The 18,583-nt window shown below is 37.5% G+C and overlaps 1 protein-coding gene across 4 annotated transcripts in view; it reads left to right on the top strand.

Annotated features, from left to right (window-relative positions):
* LARGE1 (LARGE xylosyl- and glucuronyltransferase 1) overlaps positions 1 to 18,583 on the top strand; it is a 326,896-nt gene that overhangs the window by 133,415 nt on the left and 174,898 nt on the right. For all 4 annotated transcript variants that reach the window (XM_074902384.1, XM_074902383.1, XM_074902385.1 and 1 more), the window contains one exon: positions 17,612 to 17,913. In XM_074902384.1, coding sequence (XP_074758485.1) covers positions 17,612 to 17,913 — 302 coding nt within the window. The remainder of the gene's footprint in view (positions 1 to 17,611; positions 17,914 to 18,583) is intronic.

The following is an 18,583-nucleotide window of genomic DNA, read 5'->3' as shown; positions in this document are numbered from 1 at the left end:
AGCATGTTTCAGGTTTGTGGGTTTTCTTTTCCTTTAAACATCCCTTGTATATGCTGAGACTTGTCTTCTTACAGAGCGTTGGCAGGTACTTGGCTGTCAGAATAGGTTTATAATTAGTCTTGGGATAGCATTTTCAAGAGAATATTAAGTCTCATATTCAAGAGCAAAGTTAGTCAGTTAGGACTTTCTTTTTAAAGTCATTTAAGCAATTTGAGTTAGTATAGATGCCTAAAGGAGCACCTACCTGCATTGTAGACACCTGCTTTTCTTTGAAAATTTGCTCCTTTCAAGTCTTTCAGGCTCCCCAGTGACTTTTTTTTTTTTTTTAATATAGTGTGCTTCTAAATCATCTGTGATCTTTAAGACCTGGCCACAGATTTTGCCTGTAGCAGTAGCACAAGTTACATCCCAGTTCTCCAGAGCAGTAGATGTTTCTTTTTTCAGCCATGCAGCACCAATTCTGAGCACTCCAGAACATAATGGTATTTTCCTTAATATCCTTCTTCACCTATGCGTACCTTGAGAATTTGAGTATACATATCTCTGTTAAAGAGAAGATGAGTGTGAACAGCCTGTAGAGCACTAACCAATTATCCTGATAAGTTTTGGCATAAATGCATGATACTTGTCAATGAAAGCTATGCAGAAATGAGTTTTGATATGTAAAAGAGATTTGTTTTCACTAGGCTTTCTTACATATTTCTCCTAAAAGTAGACTGTCATTAGTAGATGAAAAAAATAATTTTTGGATGCTTCACCACAGCATTTAAAATGTGTAGCTGTGGCTCTTGGTCATGCCTGTAGCTCAGTGACAACTTGTTTAGATTCACTTCACCAAAGGGAAAGAAAATAGAGAAAGAAAAAAGAAAGGCAAAACAAAGTGTTAAAAGCACCTCTGTGGTGTCTACTTCACAGGTTTTACAGTAAAAAATATTTACTGTAATTGTTTTTTACCATGGTGGGTATGAAACAGCCAAAATTAAGAAAGGAAACAAGCATTCCTGAGATCACAAAACAACCTGAAAAACCATCCCACAACAGATACAGGAACATTTGAACAATAACTGTCTCAGAGTGCATTTGGAGATTGCTAGGAATACCAAATACAGAAATTACTCCTACCTTATATAGACCACTGTTTCACTGGGAATGGTGCCCCCTTGAATGAGTACTGAATTTTGTACAATGTCTTAGAATATTTGAAAGTGAAGGCTCAAGCTGTTATGTTTTAGGCTGAATTTATAGATTAATTTCTATCTAATTTAGAGTATCCTCACCTATATTAGATGCTTTATATCTTGAATACTCTGTCACTTCATTCCCTACTTAATTACTTTCATTCTTCCCTAATTGAGTTTAGGGTCTTAACTTTGATATCTCAGACATGTCTGGCATGGGAATAGAGATTTCACAAGAATAAAGTAGCAGAATTATCTGGAAGTTTAGCTATATTTTTTCCTCTCTCTTTTTAAGAGAAATAATCAAAATCAGGCATGAAAATAGTAATTCCACAATTTTCAAAGAAAGATGTACTATACCAAATCCACTGATGTGTAACTATAGAGTGTGCCTTAGAACTCCTCACATATACTCATTCTGTTAAATAAATAATAACACGGTTGTAGCTGTGTGATTGAGGCTTATTTTCACATCTCTTGTATGCAGCTGATAAAAGCCAGTCAGTTAGATTAGATGTACCTGGGCTGCTCAGGGCTGAGTTTGGAAGGCATGAATTGATAAAAATTTATTACATATGCATTTTACACTGGTTAATCCATAGAGCAGGATCAGCATCAGCCTATTATGAGGGATTACAGTCTACACAGCCACACAGAGGTTGAATACAGAGTTTGCAGAAAATTCAAAATGAAAAAGGGAATTGGGGAGTGCTGGGCTCTGAAATTAAGGCATTAAGGATCATCAGGAGCTGAAGAAGAACCAGATCCAAAATGCCTGAACAAGAGAAGCGTAAAAAGGGGGGGAGGGGGATCAAAAAGGGAAAAGGCACAGCTGTGACATTAAATACGTAGCAATTTGTATCTAACAGATTTGGAGGTTTATATTCTTGGCAGAGTTAAACTGCTTTTAGGTGCTATAGTGTGACAGAGTGGAACTGATATCACTTCAGCTTTATCTGCATTTTTTCCTGGGATCCCGACACCTTTTGAGTGCCCAGTATGGAGAAAGAAAACCGTGTTGTGTGTACTGGGAAGATATCAGTGAAAATAACATGGTTTTCAGTACAAAACTTTGCCTACAGAGCCCTCTCAAGGATAATTCCAACAGAAATAAACAAAAAAAGGAATAATTCAAATGATTGATCATAAATATTTGTTAATGTTGTTTATTTATCTGGTGTAATACTGTTTTCTTGAAAGTTCTTCTGCAGATTTCCAGAGGATATTTAGTGCTCTTTTATGCACCACTTATGATTGTCTTAGTAACTCTTCAGGCTGAATTGATGCCTGATAGCACTATAGCTGTCACAAGCTTATCACAGGTGTTGGCCATTCCAATTTAAGCACTCTAGCTGATGTGGCTGCTGTTACAGAATGTACCCATGATAGTAAAGCACAAGTCATTTCAACAGTCACAATAAAAAAATGGAATTGCTAGTTCAAAGTTTTCAAATGTCACAATTCAATATATCTAAAATTATAAGTTTTTAAGAGCTTTGTCTCCTGATTTTCTCATTGTGACAGGTCATGGTTTTTTCAACTTTCTCCTGCAGAGATGAAAATGAGATCTTACTGCAAAGGAAACAAACAAGCAGGAAGCATTGATATTTTCTCACGTAACTCCAAGATTTGACTTACCAGTAAATCTAAAAGATATTGTAAGACTTTAAATATAATTTTAAGAACTGGAAATACTGAACTCAGGCAGCAAATTCTTTGCTCACTCTTAGATCTTGTGTGCTTCTTAATGTTCCAAGTTGGAACAAGATAATGACTGTCACATAATATCAGAGTAGAAGAGACCTGTGTGGTCTTTAGGCAAGTCTGGAATTTTAGTTTCCATGTTGATTGAATTCGGTCACATTATTCAGGAAAAGAAAGAAAAGCATCGTCTGATGGAATTTACAATAAATATTTGTACTCATCTAAGAAACTAAATTGTTTCCATAAAATGTGCTGGCATAAGGTGCTAGCATGAATTTTAAATACATATATGGTGAAGTTACAGTTTCTCAAAAGACAAAAGATAAGCAATCACATTCAAATGTCCTGCCAAGTGGAATTTTAATGTAAGGGATAAAATGTGTATCATATTCTGATAGAAATATAGGATGTTCTTCAAAGGAGCACATGAAGTCAGAGCTGGTATAACTCAATATCTGTACTTATTTTAATGACAGTTAAGACCAGAAGAAAGCATAATTTAGAAGTAATACCACAATAAGGTATTCTTATTCTATTGTCTGCCTCTTCTTCCTGGGCAGACGGTCATAATTTAGAAGGGAGCAGGCCATGTTTTCTCATTTGCTGTAAGGGTATGTACTGCAGGCAGCCTGTTCTCAGAGGGAAAAGAAAGGTGAAGTAAGCAATGGCCTTCTAGCATTCCCTCCTCAACCTTATCTTCTGTCAGGTCTTAACAACTGATTCTTGTGTCTAGGTTAGTTCAACTTAATAGGGGATATGTAAGTAAAAGTATTGATTAAGATCATTAATTTTTTCTAGAACAAGATGGGAGTAGATGGGGAAGGGAAGCTACTTTTTTCTCTCTTTTTTTTTTTAAAAAAAAAAAATTTGCTCTTGTTTCTTCTTTAGCTTGACCTTTAAAGGACTTTTACAGTTGCAGTATTTTTTATGTAGCTGATCTTCTGGTTTTTCCATGTCTGGTTGTTCTTTAGGCATAAGGTGTGTTGACTTGTTTTTTCTTTTAATCTGAATCAATTTTGGTCAAGTCTCCATCTGGTTCGCTTAGAGTTTAGAATAACAAAAGATATTTCAAATTATATAAATTAATAAATCTATAATTATACCAACAAAGGAGGATGGATAGATGGTTTAATGAAGGTCTATCAACAGAAATAAAGGGCAATTGCAAGACTAATTGATCACTACATACCACCTATTTACTCCTAAACATAATACAAGAATTTTTGTAAACCTTCATCTTCCCTTTACCCCTTGAAACCTTCATCTTCCGTTTACCCCAACACAAAAACTTGTCACAGACATCAGTTAGTTTATAGTATACATCACTGTAGAAATCCTGTGGCCATCATCCCTGATCACAGGCTACCTAACAGAAGCATCATTAAAAATGCCACACTGTAGTATTTCATTTGTACTTATTAAAGAGGTCTCCCACAGTATATTTTGCTTTTGAAATATATTTCTGGAAATAATCAAAACTTAGAAAAAAAAGAGATATACTTGAGAAAAAGCACTTGAGAGTGCTTATTTAAATACGTGCAGATCCCATGAATACTGAGCACTGCTGCCTTGACTGAGTAAAGCAACTTTATTTTAGAATAGTATGTAAGGATGTCAGTGGGTCTTAACCTCAATGTTGTCTTACACAAAAATAGACATATTCTTTAGGATCCTTATTTAGGATACTAACCATACATTAAGATGTTTCTGTGCAGTGGAGCAGAATTGCAAATTAGTCTCAAAGATATATCTCATCTATTACAAAACAAAATCTTAGTAGGTAGAACATCTAAATCTTGCTGTTAGTTGATGATATTTAACCTTAATAAACTTGTGACTGCTCAAAAATGAAAATTTTCATTTGCTTGCTGCTTGAAGCTCCACAGGTTTATGATATGGTACAGGGGATGTAGCCCACATTCTGACCTACCACAGTACAGAACTGTGTACATTTATGTTACAACATAAAAATTACTAACACTGTCATGCTGTGTGCATGCAGAATATCACTAAATATTAGACCTGTGCTTTTTTTTGTCAAATTCACTGAGTTTTGCTTTTAACTCACTTGAAATAGGATTGGTTTTGATATGCTGTCTTCACTTTTGTTACAAAACAAGAATATCATAAAGAAGAGTAATTTCCTCATGTTTTATAGGAAACCTAGGTCACCGATTGAAATGAAATCTGTATCTACTTGATATGATATACTTGATATAAAATCAGTTCTGTACATACTTATTATATCTTTGTAGAAGGACTATCTCCAATATACGAAAGCTAAATATTTTTTAAAAGGTAAATGTTAAGTAAGTTAATGCAAAAAAGAGGTTCTATATTATATGTCAATGGAGTCTGGTCACCAAAAATAGATTGTAGTCCTGTGGTAGATATCTGGACACATAGGCTAATTCTGAAACCACTGTTGATTTCTGTGGGATTTAATAAGAATTAAGAATTACTTTCCAGTTTGTTTGTTTGTTTTCATTTCATTACTCCCTTTTGTGTATATTGTGGGTTTGGAGATTTTAAGTAGAAAAGTATTATTTTATCAAACACAACATATAGGCCAGCTGTGGCTTTTTTTTGAAAAATGTGGGGAAGTAAGAAAATGGGAAAATCTATTTAGGATTACTGAACTGTATGGACATCTCACTGCTGTTTAATGTAATTATAATTTATGCAAATAATCTTAACTAGTTGCCTTTAGCTAATTTGTGAACTGTTGTTCTGGGGTGGGTTTTTTAAATTATTATGGCTTTTTTTTGTATCTAGTATTTTAAAATGCTGTGTGTTTAATTTCTGATGTCATAACCATGACATGTAACCTACCATCTGCATCACTGCTGTGATGTTTTTTTCTCAGCAAACTGTGTTAGAAATTTTGCTGTATATAGTACATGATTTATTATGATATTTTTCTTCATGAGGAGGATGGGAAACTAACTTATGAGTTATTTTATCTATTGACATAAGTGAAGATAAATGTCATAACACTGATCAGCCTTTATGTGTTCTGAATGTGCAGTTATTTGCATTTTCCCCTCAGTGTTCTGCAGGACTGAAGTAGCTGAAATGACAGGGGCAGCAAATGAACAGTGCTGAGAATGGGTGGGGAGAATAGAAGACTCAATACTGAAAGATATTAATAACTTATGTACTGCTATGTCATCGGTGAAATAATACTGATATTATTTCATAGCCTCATATTAAATGAGAAATATAAACTCGCAATATTTCTGTCTGCATATGTAATCTTCAGATAGATTTATCTGAATAGAAGAAGAGAAAGAAGAGAAATCATTGTTTTGGAAATATGTTCTTTGCTACTTGCCTTTTATATATATATATATATGTGCTCATATCTGTTGTTGGCTAGAGCTCTATAAGATTTGAAGGCTCTTAAAGATCTGGTTCCTGCTAAGGAAGAAATGGTGCAGAATTTGGATTTTTAATTTACTTATCCTTGAATAATCTTTGATGCTCAGTCAGTATTCAGATAATCTCTTTTTCCAGCAGCCTCAGTCAAAATACCAGCATATGGTTCTCTGATGGCATCTGTGTACCAAGAGAGAGATGGATATAGCAAGCTTTCCAGCAGGTTTCAGCAGCACCAACCAGCCTGAACTAATACTGCACCATTTCTGTAGACGTGTTGAAAATCAACTTTTGAGATTGTGTGTAATAGTGCTACAAGGTGACTTGTAGCAATACACATAAATTTTGCTATAGCTAAATTTTAAACTACCCCATAAGAGCCTAAGTGTTGGCTTTCAGAGAGGCTGACCACCTACATTCCCTTAGACCTCCTCTTTTCAACTCATCTCCCATGTTTAACCAAAGCCAAACTTGGTCATCTTTTGCTTTACTATCCATTGCTGTCTGATAAAGAAACATTCAGGTCTGTTAATAGTAAGCCTATGATGAACTCTTAAACCAAAGTGGTACAGTAGCTACATGGGGGCAGGTATATGTGTTATAGATTCCATAAAGATCTTCCCAATTCATGTTTCCCTATCCTTAAAGCAAATGTGCCTATGAACTCCTTTCATATTGATCAGATCTGGGCCTGCCTCATTTGTCATATAATTATTAAAACATGGAGAATTCCACACATAAATGTAATATACACACTGTGTGTATCTGTGTTCTTGATACTGCAGTTAACCAGGGGAGCATGGCTATGACTGATAACCAAGAAATGGAAAATTAAGTTCTAATCAGTTCTAACCATTTAGGAAATGAAGTTCTAATCTAGAGAAAGTGACATGAGAAAAGGCTAAACAGAGAACTACATAATGATACTTTGGAGGAGGGGGCCACATCCAGAGATCACTAGGAATTACGGAGCTGAATCTGTCAACTGGTGTTTCTGCATGCTTATTAAGGTGACCAGGCGGTCTTGTCACACATTAACACATTGTCTTGTCACACATTGTAACATCTTGTCACACATTGTTGTTATGCATTTTTCAGGTTGTAAGGAAGCTTAGGTAAATATTTCAAGGAATATGAAAAACTGTCATATTATTCTTATTAGAGATATTCTGATTGAAATGAATGGTTGCATTTTTCCTGTTATGCAGGATTAGGACTGGTTTTTGCTCTCGTTTGTAGATGTCAGTATGCATAAGTGCGTTTCTTCTGAATGGCTAGCCTGATGAGGGTAAGGATGGATATGCAAAGCAGACTCTTGCCCAGGTTGCCCAAATCCAAGTGCTGTACAATTAGGAAATACATTACAGCATCCATTGTTGCTTCAGCAGGGAAAGCATGCTTTACATATGCAAATACTGCTCAGAAATTTAACTTAATAATTATCAGCTGGAGTCTTTATTGGTGAGCAGCTGAGGCTAATCATCAGCAACAGAATCTGAATTAACTACTACTAGGCTCTGATTGAGTGTATTTGCCTCATGCTTGTGGTTACTGTGGCAGTTGAAGAAACCTATAGGTATTTTTATAATATTTCCTAAGCTTATAGACATCTATTTCTTGTACTTTCTGTACTCTTAAAAAACACTGTAAAATGCTATATTTAAGACTTTTTCCCTTCCACAGTGTTTTACTGAGCAGGAGCCAATATAGAAGATTTTCAGTCTTTTACATCTCACTGCCATGAATGATAGTCACAGTACTGTGTACAGCTGCAGGATGCGTTTGGGCACATGCTTTACCTTAGAGAGCTGTAATGGCTGCCTGCTGTTGATTATGTATTCACTGTATCAGAGCCTCAGAAAATACCTTAGACCAAGCTCACACCTGAACACAGAGAAATCTCTGGGCATAAGATACTGAAATGGTTAATAAAAAAGAGATGCAGCTTCTCTACAGGACATCTTCAGATTAACAGATCCCATTGTCTTTCCTCCCACTGCTAGGATACACCAGGGAAATTCAGCTGGCTAGAAATACTTAACCTGCAGATATCATTCATATGCCTTTTCCTACATGTGCTTTATTATTCACATCACACTCCTACAGTCCCTCCACAGCTTCCCTTCTAATTACTCCCTGCTTGCCCATTCCTATGAATAACCAGTGGCATTCACCTACATTCTGCCATTTAAGGCAGTTAGTAGTCCATCCTACTATGAACTGATATCTCATTTTCCAGGAGGTGCCACAATTTATTTAAATTCATCCGGATTGTAACTCCGAAGATTTATAATTGAGTTGCAGAAGGTTTCAGCTTCAGGGCACAGACACCCACTAGACAGTGGTTTGTCTCTACCCCCATAGTGGAGGTGGTAGAGGGGAATGCTTCAAGGCAGAGGCAATCAGGCTAGCTCAAACCAGCCCACTGACCGCTTAAACCAAGTTGGATGCTTTGTACTGCACGAGGTAAGAAGTGTTTTGTGACTCTTTGGGTCAGCTAAGATGTGGGAATGGTGACCTCTAACTGAACAGTGATAATGTCTGCAACTGATCTAAAAGGGATCATTTATTGGTGCCCACAAGTGTCACAAATAGTCAAATGCCCCAAGTGACATGAAGTGTTAGTTGTGATGTGGTTATTTATAACAAAAAATCATAGCTAAATGATGGCTCGTTATGGGCTCTGTAGAGAAGTGCTTCTGCCAAAAATACTATAGGTAGCACCACTGAGCCCGGATAGTGTGTCCAAGGACAGAAGGGGTATTGACCTTCTCCTGTTATGGGATTCTCTGCGGTATACTTGCAGAGCATTGTTGTAGAAGTTTTCCCTGCAATACCTGTTTGGTGTCTGAATGTTTGAGTCTTACAAGCTGTCACACTGTCAATCTTTACTTGCATGCAAGGCTTTTGAAAAGAAAGAGAATATCCCTCTAGCCTTGTGGAGAAAAAACTTCCTTTTTTCCTCTTTCTCCCCTCCTTCCTCAACTGCTATAGAAGTGGTTTGCCAAAAAATCAGCATCTTTACAAGAACGGGGCTTGGAGAAAATAACAATTCATCAAGAGCACAGATGGCTTGTTTAGACTCTAATAGGTATTAAAACATTTTTTTCACTAAGCTTTACTCCTGATATTGATAACGTGTTATCTTTGCCAAGTTTCCCATCTTGGTAATATGTTATCTTTGTCAAGTCAAGTCCCTGATAAAATCTTATCTTCACTCGGTGCTTACTCTGATAAGACATTATTTTCTTACATGTCCACTCCCAATGGAAAGGGGGAAATATTATTTTTAATCCTTTTTTTTTGAGAGGCAATGCAAAGCAGGGAAAGGAAGAATCAGAAGACAACAGAAGAAAGAAAAAAAAAACCCTCATTGTATTCTAGATAAGGAAATGAGCAAATCATTTGAAAATATATTAAAATATCTTGTTTTAAATTTGCTAACAAGCTAACATTCATAACATTAGCTATTAAGCTAATGCTTCATTTGAAAAAAATGAAGTATTAAAAAGATCCACATCCATTTTCAGGAAAGATGTATGATATGTTTAGATTTTCTTTCCCTTTTTCTTCCTGCATTCTGTTGCTACATGCTTATTTACCTAGGGTCTTTTACTGTTTACCATTCTTGTTAGAAGTACCGGAATTTCATTTAGCCAGCACATAAACCGCTCTCTGCAGCTATGCAATGTGATGCCATTGTTGATGGTACAATTGCTAACTCATTCTGAGACACAAACCCTTCCTCCTTTTGTGTGCAGAACAGATGCAGCAAGGTGGTGAGCGGTGCTTGGACCACTCCATTCAGTTAATTAAAGAGACTGGAAAATGTGTCATGAACAAGGTAGGGGGGCGTAGAAAGAAAAGGGACAACTTTGTAGTTTATGGAGTCAAACCTGCTCTCTCTACCACTGAGTTCATTACATGTTGTTCATAAAACAAAGCTATTACAAGTGACTGCTAACTATTTTTTTCCCATTTTCTGGATTTCCACCTTGCAGCGTCTTGCCTTACAGAAATGTTAAGTATGCATATGTTTCATATGCAGAACATGAGGTCTGTCCCTTGAACAAATGAAGTGCAGAAAAGGTGCTTATTTTTTGAAAAACTACATCAGAACCATCTAAATTGTGCTTCAAAACTGGTATCTTATTTTGGTATTAATTACTCCAAACTTCTCTGACCTGCCTGTAAAGAGGGACTGATAGTACCACCTTTCCCTCAAATAACTTCAAGAAAAAGTCACTGATCCCTGTGCTGCATTCATAGGCCAATGAGGGAACAAGTAAGTCTTTTTTCAGAACAGGGTATATGTCGTTACAAACTGAATGATGAGCTTAAACAAGCTATTGAACAGCTGTGAGCACCATCCATCCTGTGCCTACAGTGATGCCAAGGTCCTTTGGAAATGGTGATCATGCAATTAATGATCTTGTCATCAGGCACAAAGGAATGACAACAAAGATTGGACAGGAGACCATCATTTGCACATTTCCAAACTTCTGAGTGTTTGACTTTTGTGGTGGATTGACCTTGGCTGGACACCAGGTGCCCACCAAGCTGCTCTATCACTCCTCCTCAGCTGGACAGGGGAAAGAAAATACAACAAAAGGCTCTTGGGTTTAGATAAGGGAGATCACTTACCAGTTACTATCATGTACAAAACAGCTCAACTCTGGAAAATTAATTTTATTTATTGCCAATCAAATCAGAGTAGGGTAATGAGAAATAAAACCAAATCTTAAAACACCTGCCCCCACCCATCCCTTCTTCCCAGACTCAACTTTACTCCTGGTTTTCCCTGCCTCCTTCCCTTGAGCAGCACAGGGGCATGGGGAAATGGGGGTTATGGTCAGTTCATCATATGGTCTCTCTGCCACTTCTTCCTCCTCACACTCTTTCCCTGCTCCACCATGTGGTCCCTCTCACAGGAGCCAGTCTTCCATTAACTTCTCCAGCATGGGTCCTTCCCATGGGTTGCACTTCTTCACGAACTGCTCCAGTGTGGGTCCCTGTCATGGGGTGCAGTCCTTCAGGAATGGACTGCTCCAGCTTGGGTCCCCCATGGGGTCACAAGTCCTGACAGCAAACCTGCTCCAGCGTGGGCTTCCCATGGGGTCACAACCTCATTTGGGCACATCCACCTACTCTGGCATGTGGTCTTCCCTGTGCTTCAGGTGGAGATCTGCTCCACTGCGGACCCCCACGGGCTGCAGGGGGACAGCCTGCCTCACCATGGTCTTCACCCTGGGCTGCAGGGCAATCTCCTCTCCAGCACCTCCTCCCCCTCCTTCACTAAGCCTGGTGTCTGCAGAGTTGTTCCTCTCATGTACTCTCACTCCTCTCTTCTGGCTGTTGTTGTGCAGTAGTTTTTTTCTTTTCTTAAGTATGTTATCACAGAGGTGCTACCACCATCACAGATGGGCTCAGCCTTGACCAGCGGTGGGTCCGTCTTGGATCTGGCTGGCACTGGCTCTTTCAGGTGTGAAGGAAGCTTCTAGCAGCTTCTTACAGAAGCTACCTCTGTATCTCTCCCACTACCAAAACCTTGCCACACAAACCCAATACACTTCCCAAATATGATGTTCTGTGGGTGTAGGGGTTTTTGTGTATTATATGTTTAATTTCCAAATCCACTGATTGTAGGGGACTATTTTGTTTGAGGAAAGGACAGTGAGAGGGCATCTCCTTGTATATGAGCAGCAGGCAATAATGTGATCCTTTAAGTAGGGCTGGCCTGCAGTGGAATTGACTGGTTCAGGTTTGAGTTCAATAAAATATGATAGTACATGCTTACATACCATTAATAGCAGTGGAAGCGAACACAGATTTAGCACTTAAAGGACATGTTGAAATGCCTAAATGCAATTACTATTGCTTAAGTCCAAGGATGATGGTTGATTGGCATCTTGTGTGGAAACAGTCTCTTACCAATGAACATGTAATTTATCACACCTGTTGTCTGTGCCAAATCCCAAGAAGGGTTTGTGCTTCATACTGATGGGACCAGCTTTTATGTCAGAGCTGAGGAAACTTCTTTGAGTAGTATGGAAAGGCTTGGTTGTAATTTCTTGTGCTGTCTCTGTCTAGCGGACATCAGCCTTCAGTGTTCTTACTGTGACATCTTTTAATGGCACATCTTTCTACTAATGAAACTTGGAATCATAAGGTCATAATTGCCTCATGTCATGTTAGAATGAAGAAGTTCTGTGTTCACAGATCTGGAGTAAATTGCTGAGACTGTATTCCACTATTAAGATGGCTATTTGGGCAAGGTTTTTCTTCTTCCAGCCGAGATCACACTGCAGTGATTCACAAAAAGGCGTTGGAGAAAAAAATACCTTGATGAGTGTGAGAATAGGCACCTTGGGATGCCTTAGCACCTGCTTGTGGGGGCATATATCTTAAAGTATCAAACTGTTAACAAAAGGACTTCATTCATAGTTGTCCATATAACCAATACCTACCAGAGTATCCAGCTGAGCAGAAGTGCATGGAGTACTAAGGTGTTAGATGATGAAAGCTGAGCTAGAGCTCTCAAAGAAAAGGGACAGTTTATCTGCTTACGCAGAGCTTTTATGTCTTCATAGTCCTCACTGCAGAGTTCTTATTTTTCTTCTCCCTTAGGGTCCATGGAGTTCTCTACAATGGTCTTTATGGGGAAAAAAATAATTGTGGAATGAACTTCAAATGATTTTGCTCGTGGCCTTAACAGGGGGAAATTCATGAGGCTGGTTGCCTGCTATCCCGGTTCTTTCTGCAGTATATTGGCTTTTAGTTAAAATTGTTATACTGCTAGTCCTCAAAGGGTGCACTGATAATGTGAGTTTTCAGATGTGAACAAATGTGAAATGGAGGAGTGGTGTTTTCTTGTATCTGTAGTCAGACAGACCGAAACATTATCTGTGAGCAGCATAACTTCCTCTTATCTCAGAGGGTGACTAGAGTTCACTGTCATCAGTTAATTCATTATAACGGCATTACATGCTATTATGTAGGGGATGAATAAGAGCTAAAACACGTAGAAACCTCTAGACCTTGTAAAGATGCTGAAAGAGCAAGTAGTTTGCACTTAAAATAGCAAAAGAAATGTAAAAAATTAAGGAAAAAAAAATCCCACAACATGCTACATAAATTTGCTTGTCTCAGTGCCTAACAAAATTTTAAGCATTTGAGTTCAGATCAGGATCATCTGAGAAACTCAGGATCACTGCTTCTGCACTTGTCTTCTCCTCTGAATTGGGGTGAATTTTTGTTCCCTATACTCTTCTTCTTTCTCCTCTTATCCAGCCTTGTAGTTAACCTTTGGCTAAAGTTTATTTTCTCTGTGCCTTTCTCTCTAGCAAGCTTCCAACACCACTGAGTCCTTTTCAGGACTATCACTTTTCCAAGTTTGATAACTATGAAACTAGGAACTTGGTGTTAATGCTTATCCTTTAGGTTTTCTATCTAAGAAAATTCCACTGCTTCAGCCCTTCTTTCAAATAAATCATGCTGGATTGCTTTCTATAGACTTTATTTCTTCCAGTGTCTTAAGGTGCTCTCTTAAGTAAAGTTTCATGAAATCTCTTGCCTTAAATACAGGTGACTCCACACATGCAGAAGCATTCAGTAATCCATAGAATTCATAACTTGAATATTGTCAAGTTTTCGGAATTGTTGGACCTACTGTAATGATAAGTCATTGACTGCTATCAATCATGAAATAATTATTCAGGTTTGTGTTTGGGTTTTGTTTTGTGGACAGTGGAATTTTGTAGGTGATTTTTATTTTTGTGGTTCAGTTGTATTAGCACAAAAAGTCTTTAAGTAAAAGGCTTGACACAAATAGAAAGAAAAATACTAAATCTGAGACTGCAAAGGCCCAAAAATAGAGCAATAACCCCAAATGAAGAATAAAAAATAATAGCTTTGTTATTATTTATTGCACTATTCAGAAGTGTACTACTTGCCTTAGAGCACAGCAATGTTCCCTGCAGTGTTCCCTGGGAGATCTATTGTCCCAAAGTCACACAGATTTCTTTATGTGTTATGTTATTTTGATTTAGATTAGATAAAAAATGCCTAGACATCAGCTCAGAGCACTCTGCCAGTTACTTAAAACTATAAAACTCAAGTGCAGTGCAATCAGTTTAACTCTTCTGCCAAGCAGCACACACATTCAAATATCAGTGTTACCTTACATTAGTCCACTTACTCCTTCTTCAAAGATGAGGTGAAGCACACAGTTCTTGCATTGCCTTGAAAACTGTTAGGAAGCAGATCAGGGTAGCATGTGTTTACGTACTAGGCAGTTTTCTAGCCTAGTTTACCTACTAGGCAGTAGTTCCCAAGAGGCATTCTACCATGTCTGTATGTTCACTGAAGTAATAAAAATATCTTCATCACATATCCAGTCTGGCAATAGGACTAAATCAAATAATACCTAGTCACAGGCCTCACCAACCTCAGATGTGTAAAAATTATGAGCTAGATCATCTCAACATTTATGACAAAAATTATTTGATTTCTCAGTCTTAAGATCAAACTCAGTTCACTTTTGATTTTATTTCAAATGGGTTCTGGAATTGTCAAATTATCCTTTGCAGCAGGGAGTTGGAGTGTGTTACAAATATACCAAATACATCAAGATTCACTGAAGACTAATCATCACTGCTAGTAACAATGCATGACTTGTCCAGTTGTATGAACCCTGAGGAGATCATCCCAGAAAATGTCTTGTGCTTAGCACTTTATAGCAAAACATGGATAATTTTTATAGTAGATCAATACCTTTCAACTAATTAAATATTTCAGATCAAGAAGCCAGCTGGTTGTATAATTCCTGGCATGATTTCCTTACCACCTTTTACATACCAGCAGAAATATGTACTACTGAGAAGACAGTAGTGGGGTTTACTGGCATTTAAACCTGAAGCTGCATAAACACTGAGCTGATCTCATTACTTGCTGCAACTTCCATTCTGAGGCAGTGAGGTGATATTTTCTTTCAGTTCCTTTCTCAGACTATGCTGTTTGTGGAGAAACAATTCAACTGTTCTTATGAATATAGCTAGAATTGTTTAGATGTAAACAATAGTAGCGTTTCTGTTAATTTTTAATTCTGGCAAAACAGCATTTATGACCTATTGATTTATGTCCATAGAATAGTGAAAGCGGTGCCTAATTTTTTGTGTATTTTGAGATTTTGATGAATGTTGTTCCGAGATTTACTTCCATATCTTGCTACCTTTTCTGATAATTATTTGAGAACGTAGCAGAATCCAGTGATAAGAATGGGACGAGATAAGTAACATCTGTGTCATACTGGCTATTCACCAAGCAGAGAGTTATTATTGCCAATGAAGTCTTCAGCTAGATTTGTGTTGCATGTCGATAATACAAGTTGTTTGTTCTGTGGGTGGGTGAGTAGGAGTGCTGGTTTTCTTTTTATCTGAGAGTGTATATACAATACAGTCTCGCTGTCCAGTAATAGGAATGCAATATAATCACATCCATATTAGTTTTAGTCTTCATAGCTTGGGTATCAGCAGCTGAGAAATAACACAATTCCAGTTCCATGCCTTCCAAGCTGGATGGAGAAAGATAACTCAGTATTTTATTGCACTTCTAATTGTAGCATGGCTCTGTTCTAATGGTGACATTTCTCTATTGTTGCACCCATGATTTTCAGGCTTTTCAAGTCTGTCATTTAATTTTTAATAACTATGTGTTCAAGTTCCAAAATATCAGTGCCTCAATGGAATCTGTCTTGAGACATTTTTCAAGATCATATTTACTCATAAGCTTTGCTAATGGTAAAAGTAATAAACAGAAAAATAATAGAAAATTTTTGCAGAAGAAAGTCTGCAAGAAAATGCAAGATAATCTATCCAAATGATGTATTAAAACCAGGATAGCTATTTATATAGATAACATGAAGTATGTACACTTATATAATTCAACAATGGAAATTAGAATCAAAGTTTTTATTTCTATAGCTGTTTTTTCATTAACTCAGTTTAGAGGACTCCTCACCAGTCATGTAAATATGAAGCAACGGAAGAGAACAAGATTAGGTCTTTATAGAAGGGAGATGGTTCTGAGTGAGAGGGTGAGAAATGCATTTGCTGAGAACTGCTAAGCAATAACTGCATGATTTCAATTTTCTAAACCACTCAAGCTGGTGTTTGATAAAGCCAAGGGACTCTGCATTAGAAAAGTTATTAAATAGCAAACTATTTTTTTAATACATGCAGGTAGAAAGTTATTTCAGAGAAATACCTTAGTATAAGATGCTTATGTATCTTCACTGTAAAGGAATGTCTTGCTAATTATGACACTGGATAGCTCACTGTCTTTTGCTTTGTTTCAATTTGATTTTGGTTGAAAATTTTTGAATAATAGTTTAGTTTGAGATTTTTTTACCATCTTTCAAGCATTTGTACTCTGTGTGTATATGTATATATATATATATTAAATTACATGAAAATATGTCTTCTTTGAAAACACATCAGCTGCATCCCTGTTTGCTCACTTAAAATTTGGTAGCAATAATACAGTGGGAAGTGATGGCAGAATGTGTTGAAATTGTTGTCTTTGGTTATGGACCTTTGATTCAGGTTAGTTTGTCTTTTTTATACTTTATATCTAGCTCATTTTTACTGCTGTTTTTAACGAAGAAGATACCTTTTGCAAATATGAAAATAAAGTGTTTCATATTTCTGGAATATAACTTTTTAGTTAAAGGTGTTGAATTGAGCCATTTGCCTTTTTTCAAAATTCCCTTGTCTTTTTTACCCAAAATACTTTCCAGAATTTGACCCACATGTGTATGGAATGTTTCTGTCCTGAACCTCTTATTTCTCAGAAAGCACTGTGTTGCTGAATAAAAGCTCATGTTCTCATGAGGAGCTGAATGTGCTCCTCACATGTGAATCAGCTGGGGCTGCTGTTTGACACAAAATGATAACCAAAATGCTGTAGCTTGACTGTGGAGGAAATGGGGAATAGGAAAATTATTTTTTCTTCCATTTCTAAAATATGTTTAACTGTATATTAATTTTCTTTGCATTAAATCCTTCTGTTCTTGGCTCTCTTCCTGGACTAGAGAGTGGCAGGCAGCCCTATCCAGAACAAAAGAAACACATGCTTATATTTTACTGTGGTTTTAATATTAGTGGGACCTGTACCTCATAGAATTTCAGCATTTGTCCATGTTTACCATGCACTTAAGCATTGTGTTTAAGTGCCAAGTCTGTGTAAAATGTGGCTGTATTTGAAACACTTCCCTGCCTCACAGTGCTGACATTAAAGGAAAACGCAACTTGAAGTATATTCTGACAGAAGTGTTTTGTTTCCTTCTCTTGCAGATGGGAAGCCAGTGTCACTGCCTCCACTTGAATCCCAGCCCCACAGTCCTCGGTACATGGCGTCAAGCCAGCAGGAGCGTGAGAGCTTGGAAGTCCGCATGCGGGAGGTGGAGGAGGAGAACCGTGTGCTTCGCAAGCAGCTCAGCCTGGCACAGAGTCGCAGCCCCTTGCACCACCGTAGCAATCACTCCAAAACCTTTTCCATGGAAGAGGGGACAGGCGACAGTGAGAGCCTGCGGGCTGGCATTGTGGCAGGGAACAGCTCTGAGTGTGGGCAGCAACCAGCAGTGGAAAAATGTGAGGTACATAAAGAAAAGGAACCTGCCAGAAACAAAGCTTGATAAATTTGATCTTTTAAGGACATTGCAGATCCCTATCTCCTTTCCCCTGAAACTTTCTGTTCAGAAACCACCCTCTTAAAGGACTATGGGGTGCAACTTTTTAGATAATTTTTAATTATTATTTTTTAAAAACTTTAAAACATTTAACCATCTGAATATCTTTTGAGTTGTTATTTTATCAGAGTTTTTTGTATTTTTCATTCTTGTGTCCTCAAACCCAGAGTAAAAATCAAAGCTTTGTTCCAAGCTGACCTCAGTACAGGCTTTGCTGATAAGACCTGTGACAAACTGACCCCACATGTTTCTAAATTAAATGAAAGTGCCACAGTGCTTTGAAGAGCCTTACTCCTTTGTTTGTGCATTGTACTAGAACAGGTCAGGGTTTACCATTATTTAAAATTTGGTTTATGGTGCCAGCCTGTGCCTTTGAGTGTATCTGGTTGCTACCGTGGAACCACCTGCTTTGCGTGAGCTGTGCACAAGAGGTGTGATTAGCTGCAGGGAAAAGGAGATCTGCTTCTATGAAGGTTTTTGTGGATTGTTTTGCAGTGGTTTTGTGGATGTCATCCATCTACTTAGATGTTAGATATCTGAATCATGACAGTTCCAAATATGGACAGATCCAAAACAG

The sequence above is a fragment of the Athene noctua genome, chromosome 3 (assembly GCF_965140245.1).
Source record: "Athene noctua chromosome 3, bAthNoc1.hap1.1, whole genome shotgun sequence".
NCBI lineage: Eukaryota > Metazoa > Chordata > Aves > Strigiformes > Strigidae > Athene > Athene noctua.
Note: the sequence above shows the minus strand (reverse complement) of the source record. Positions and strands in the feature narration are given on the sequence as shown.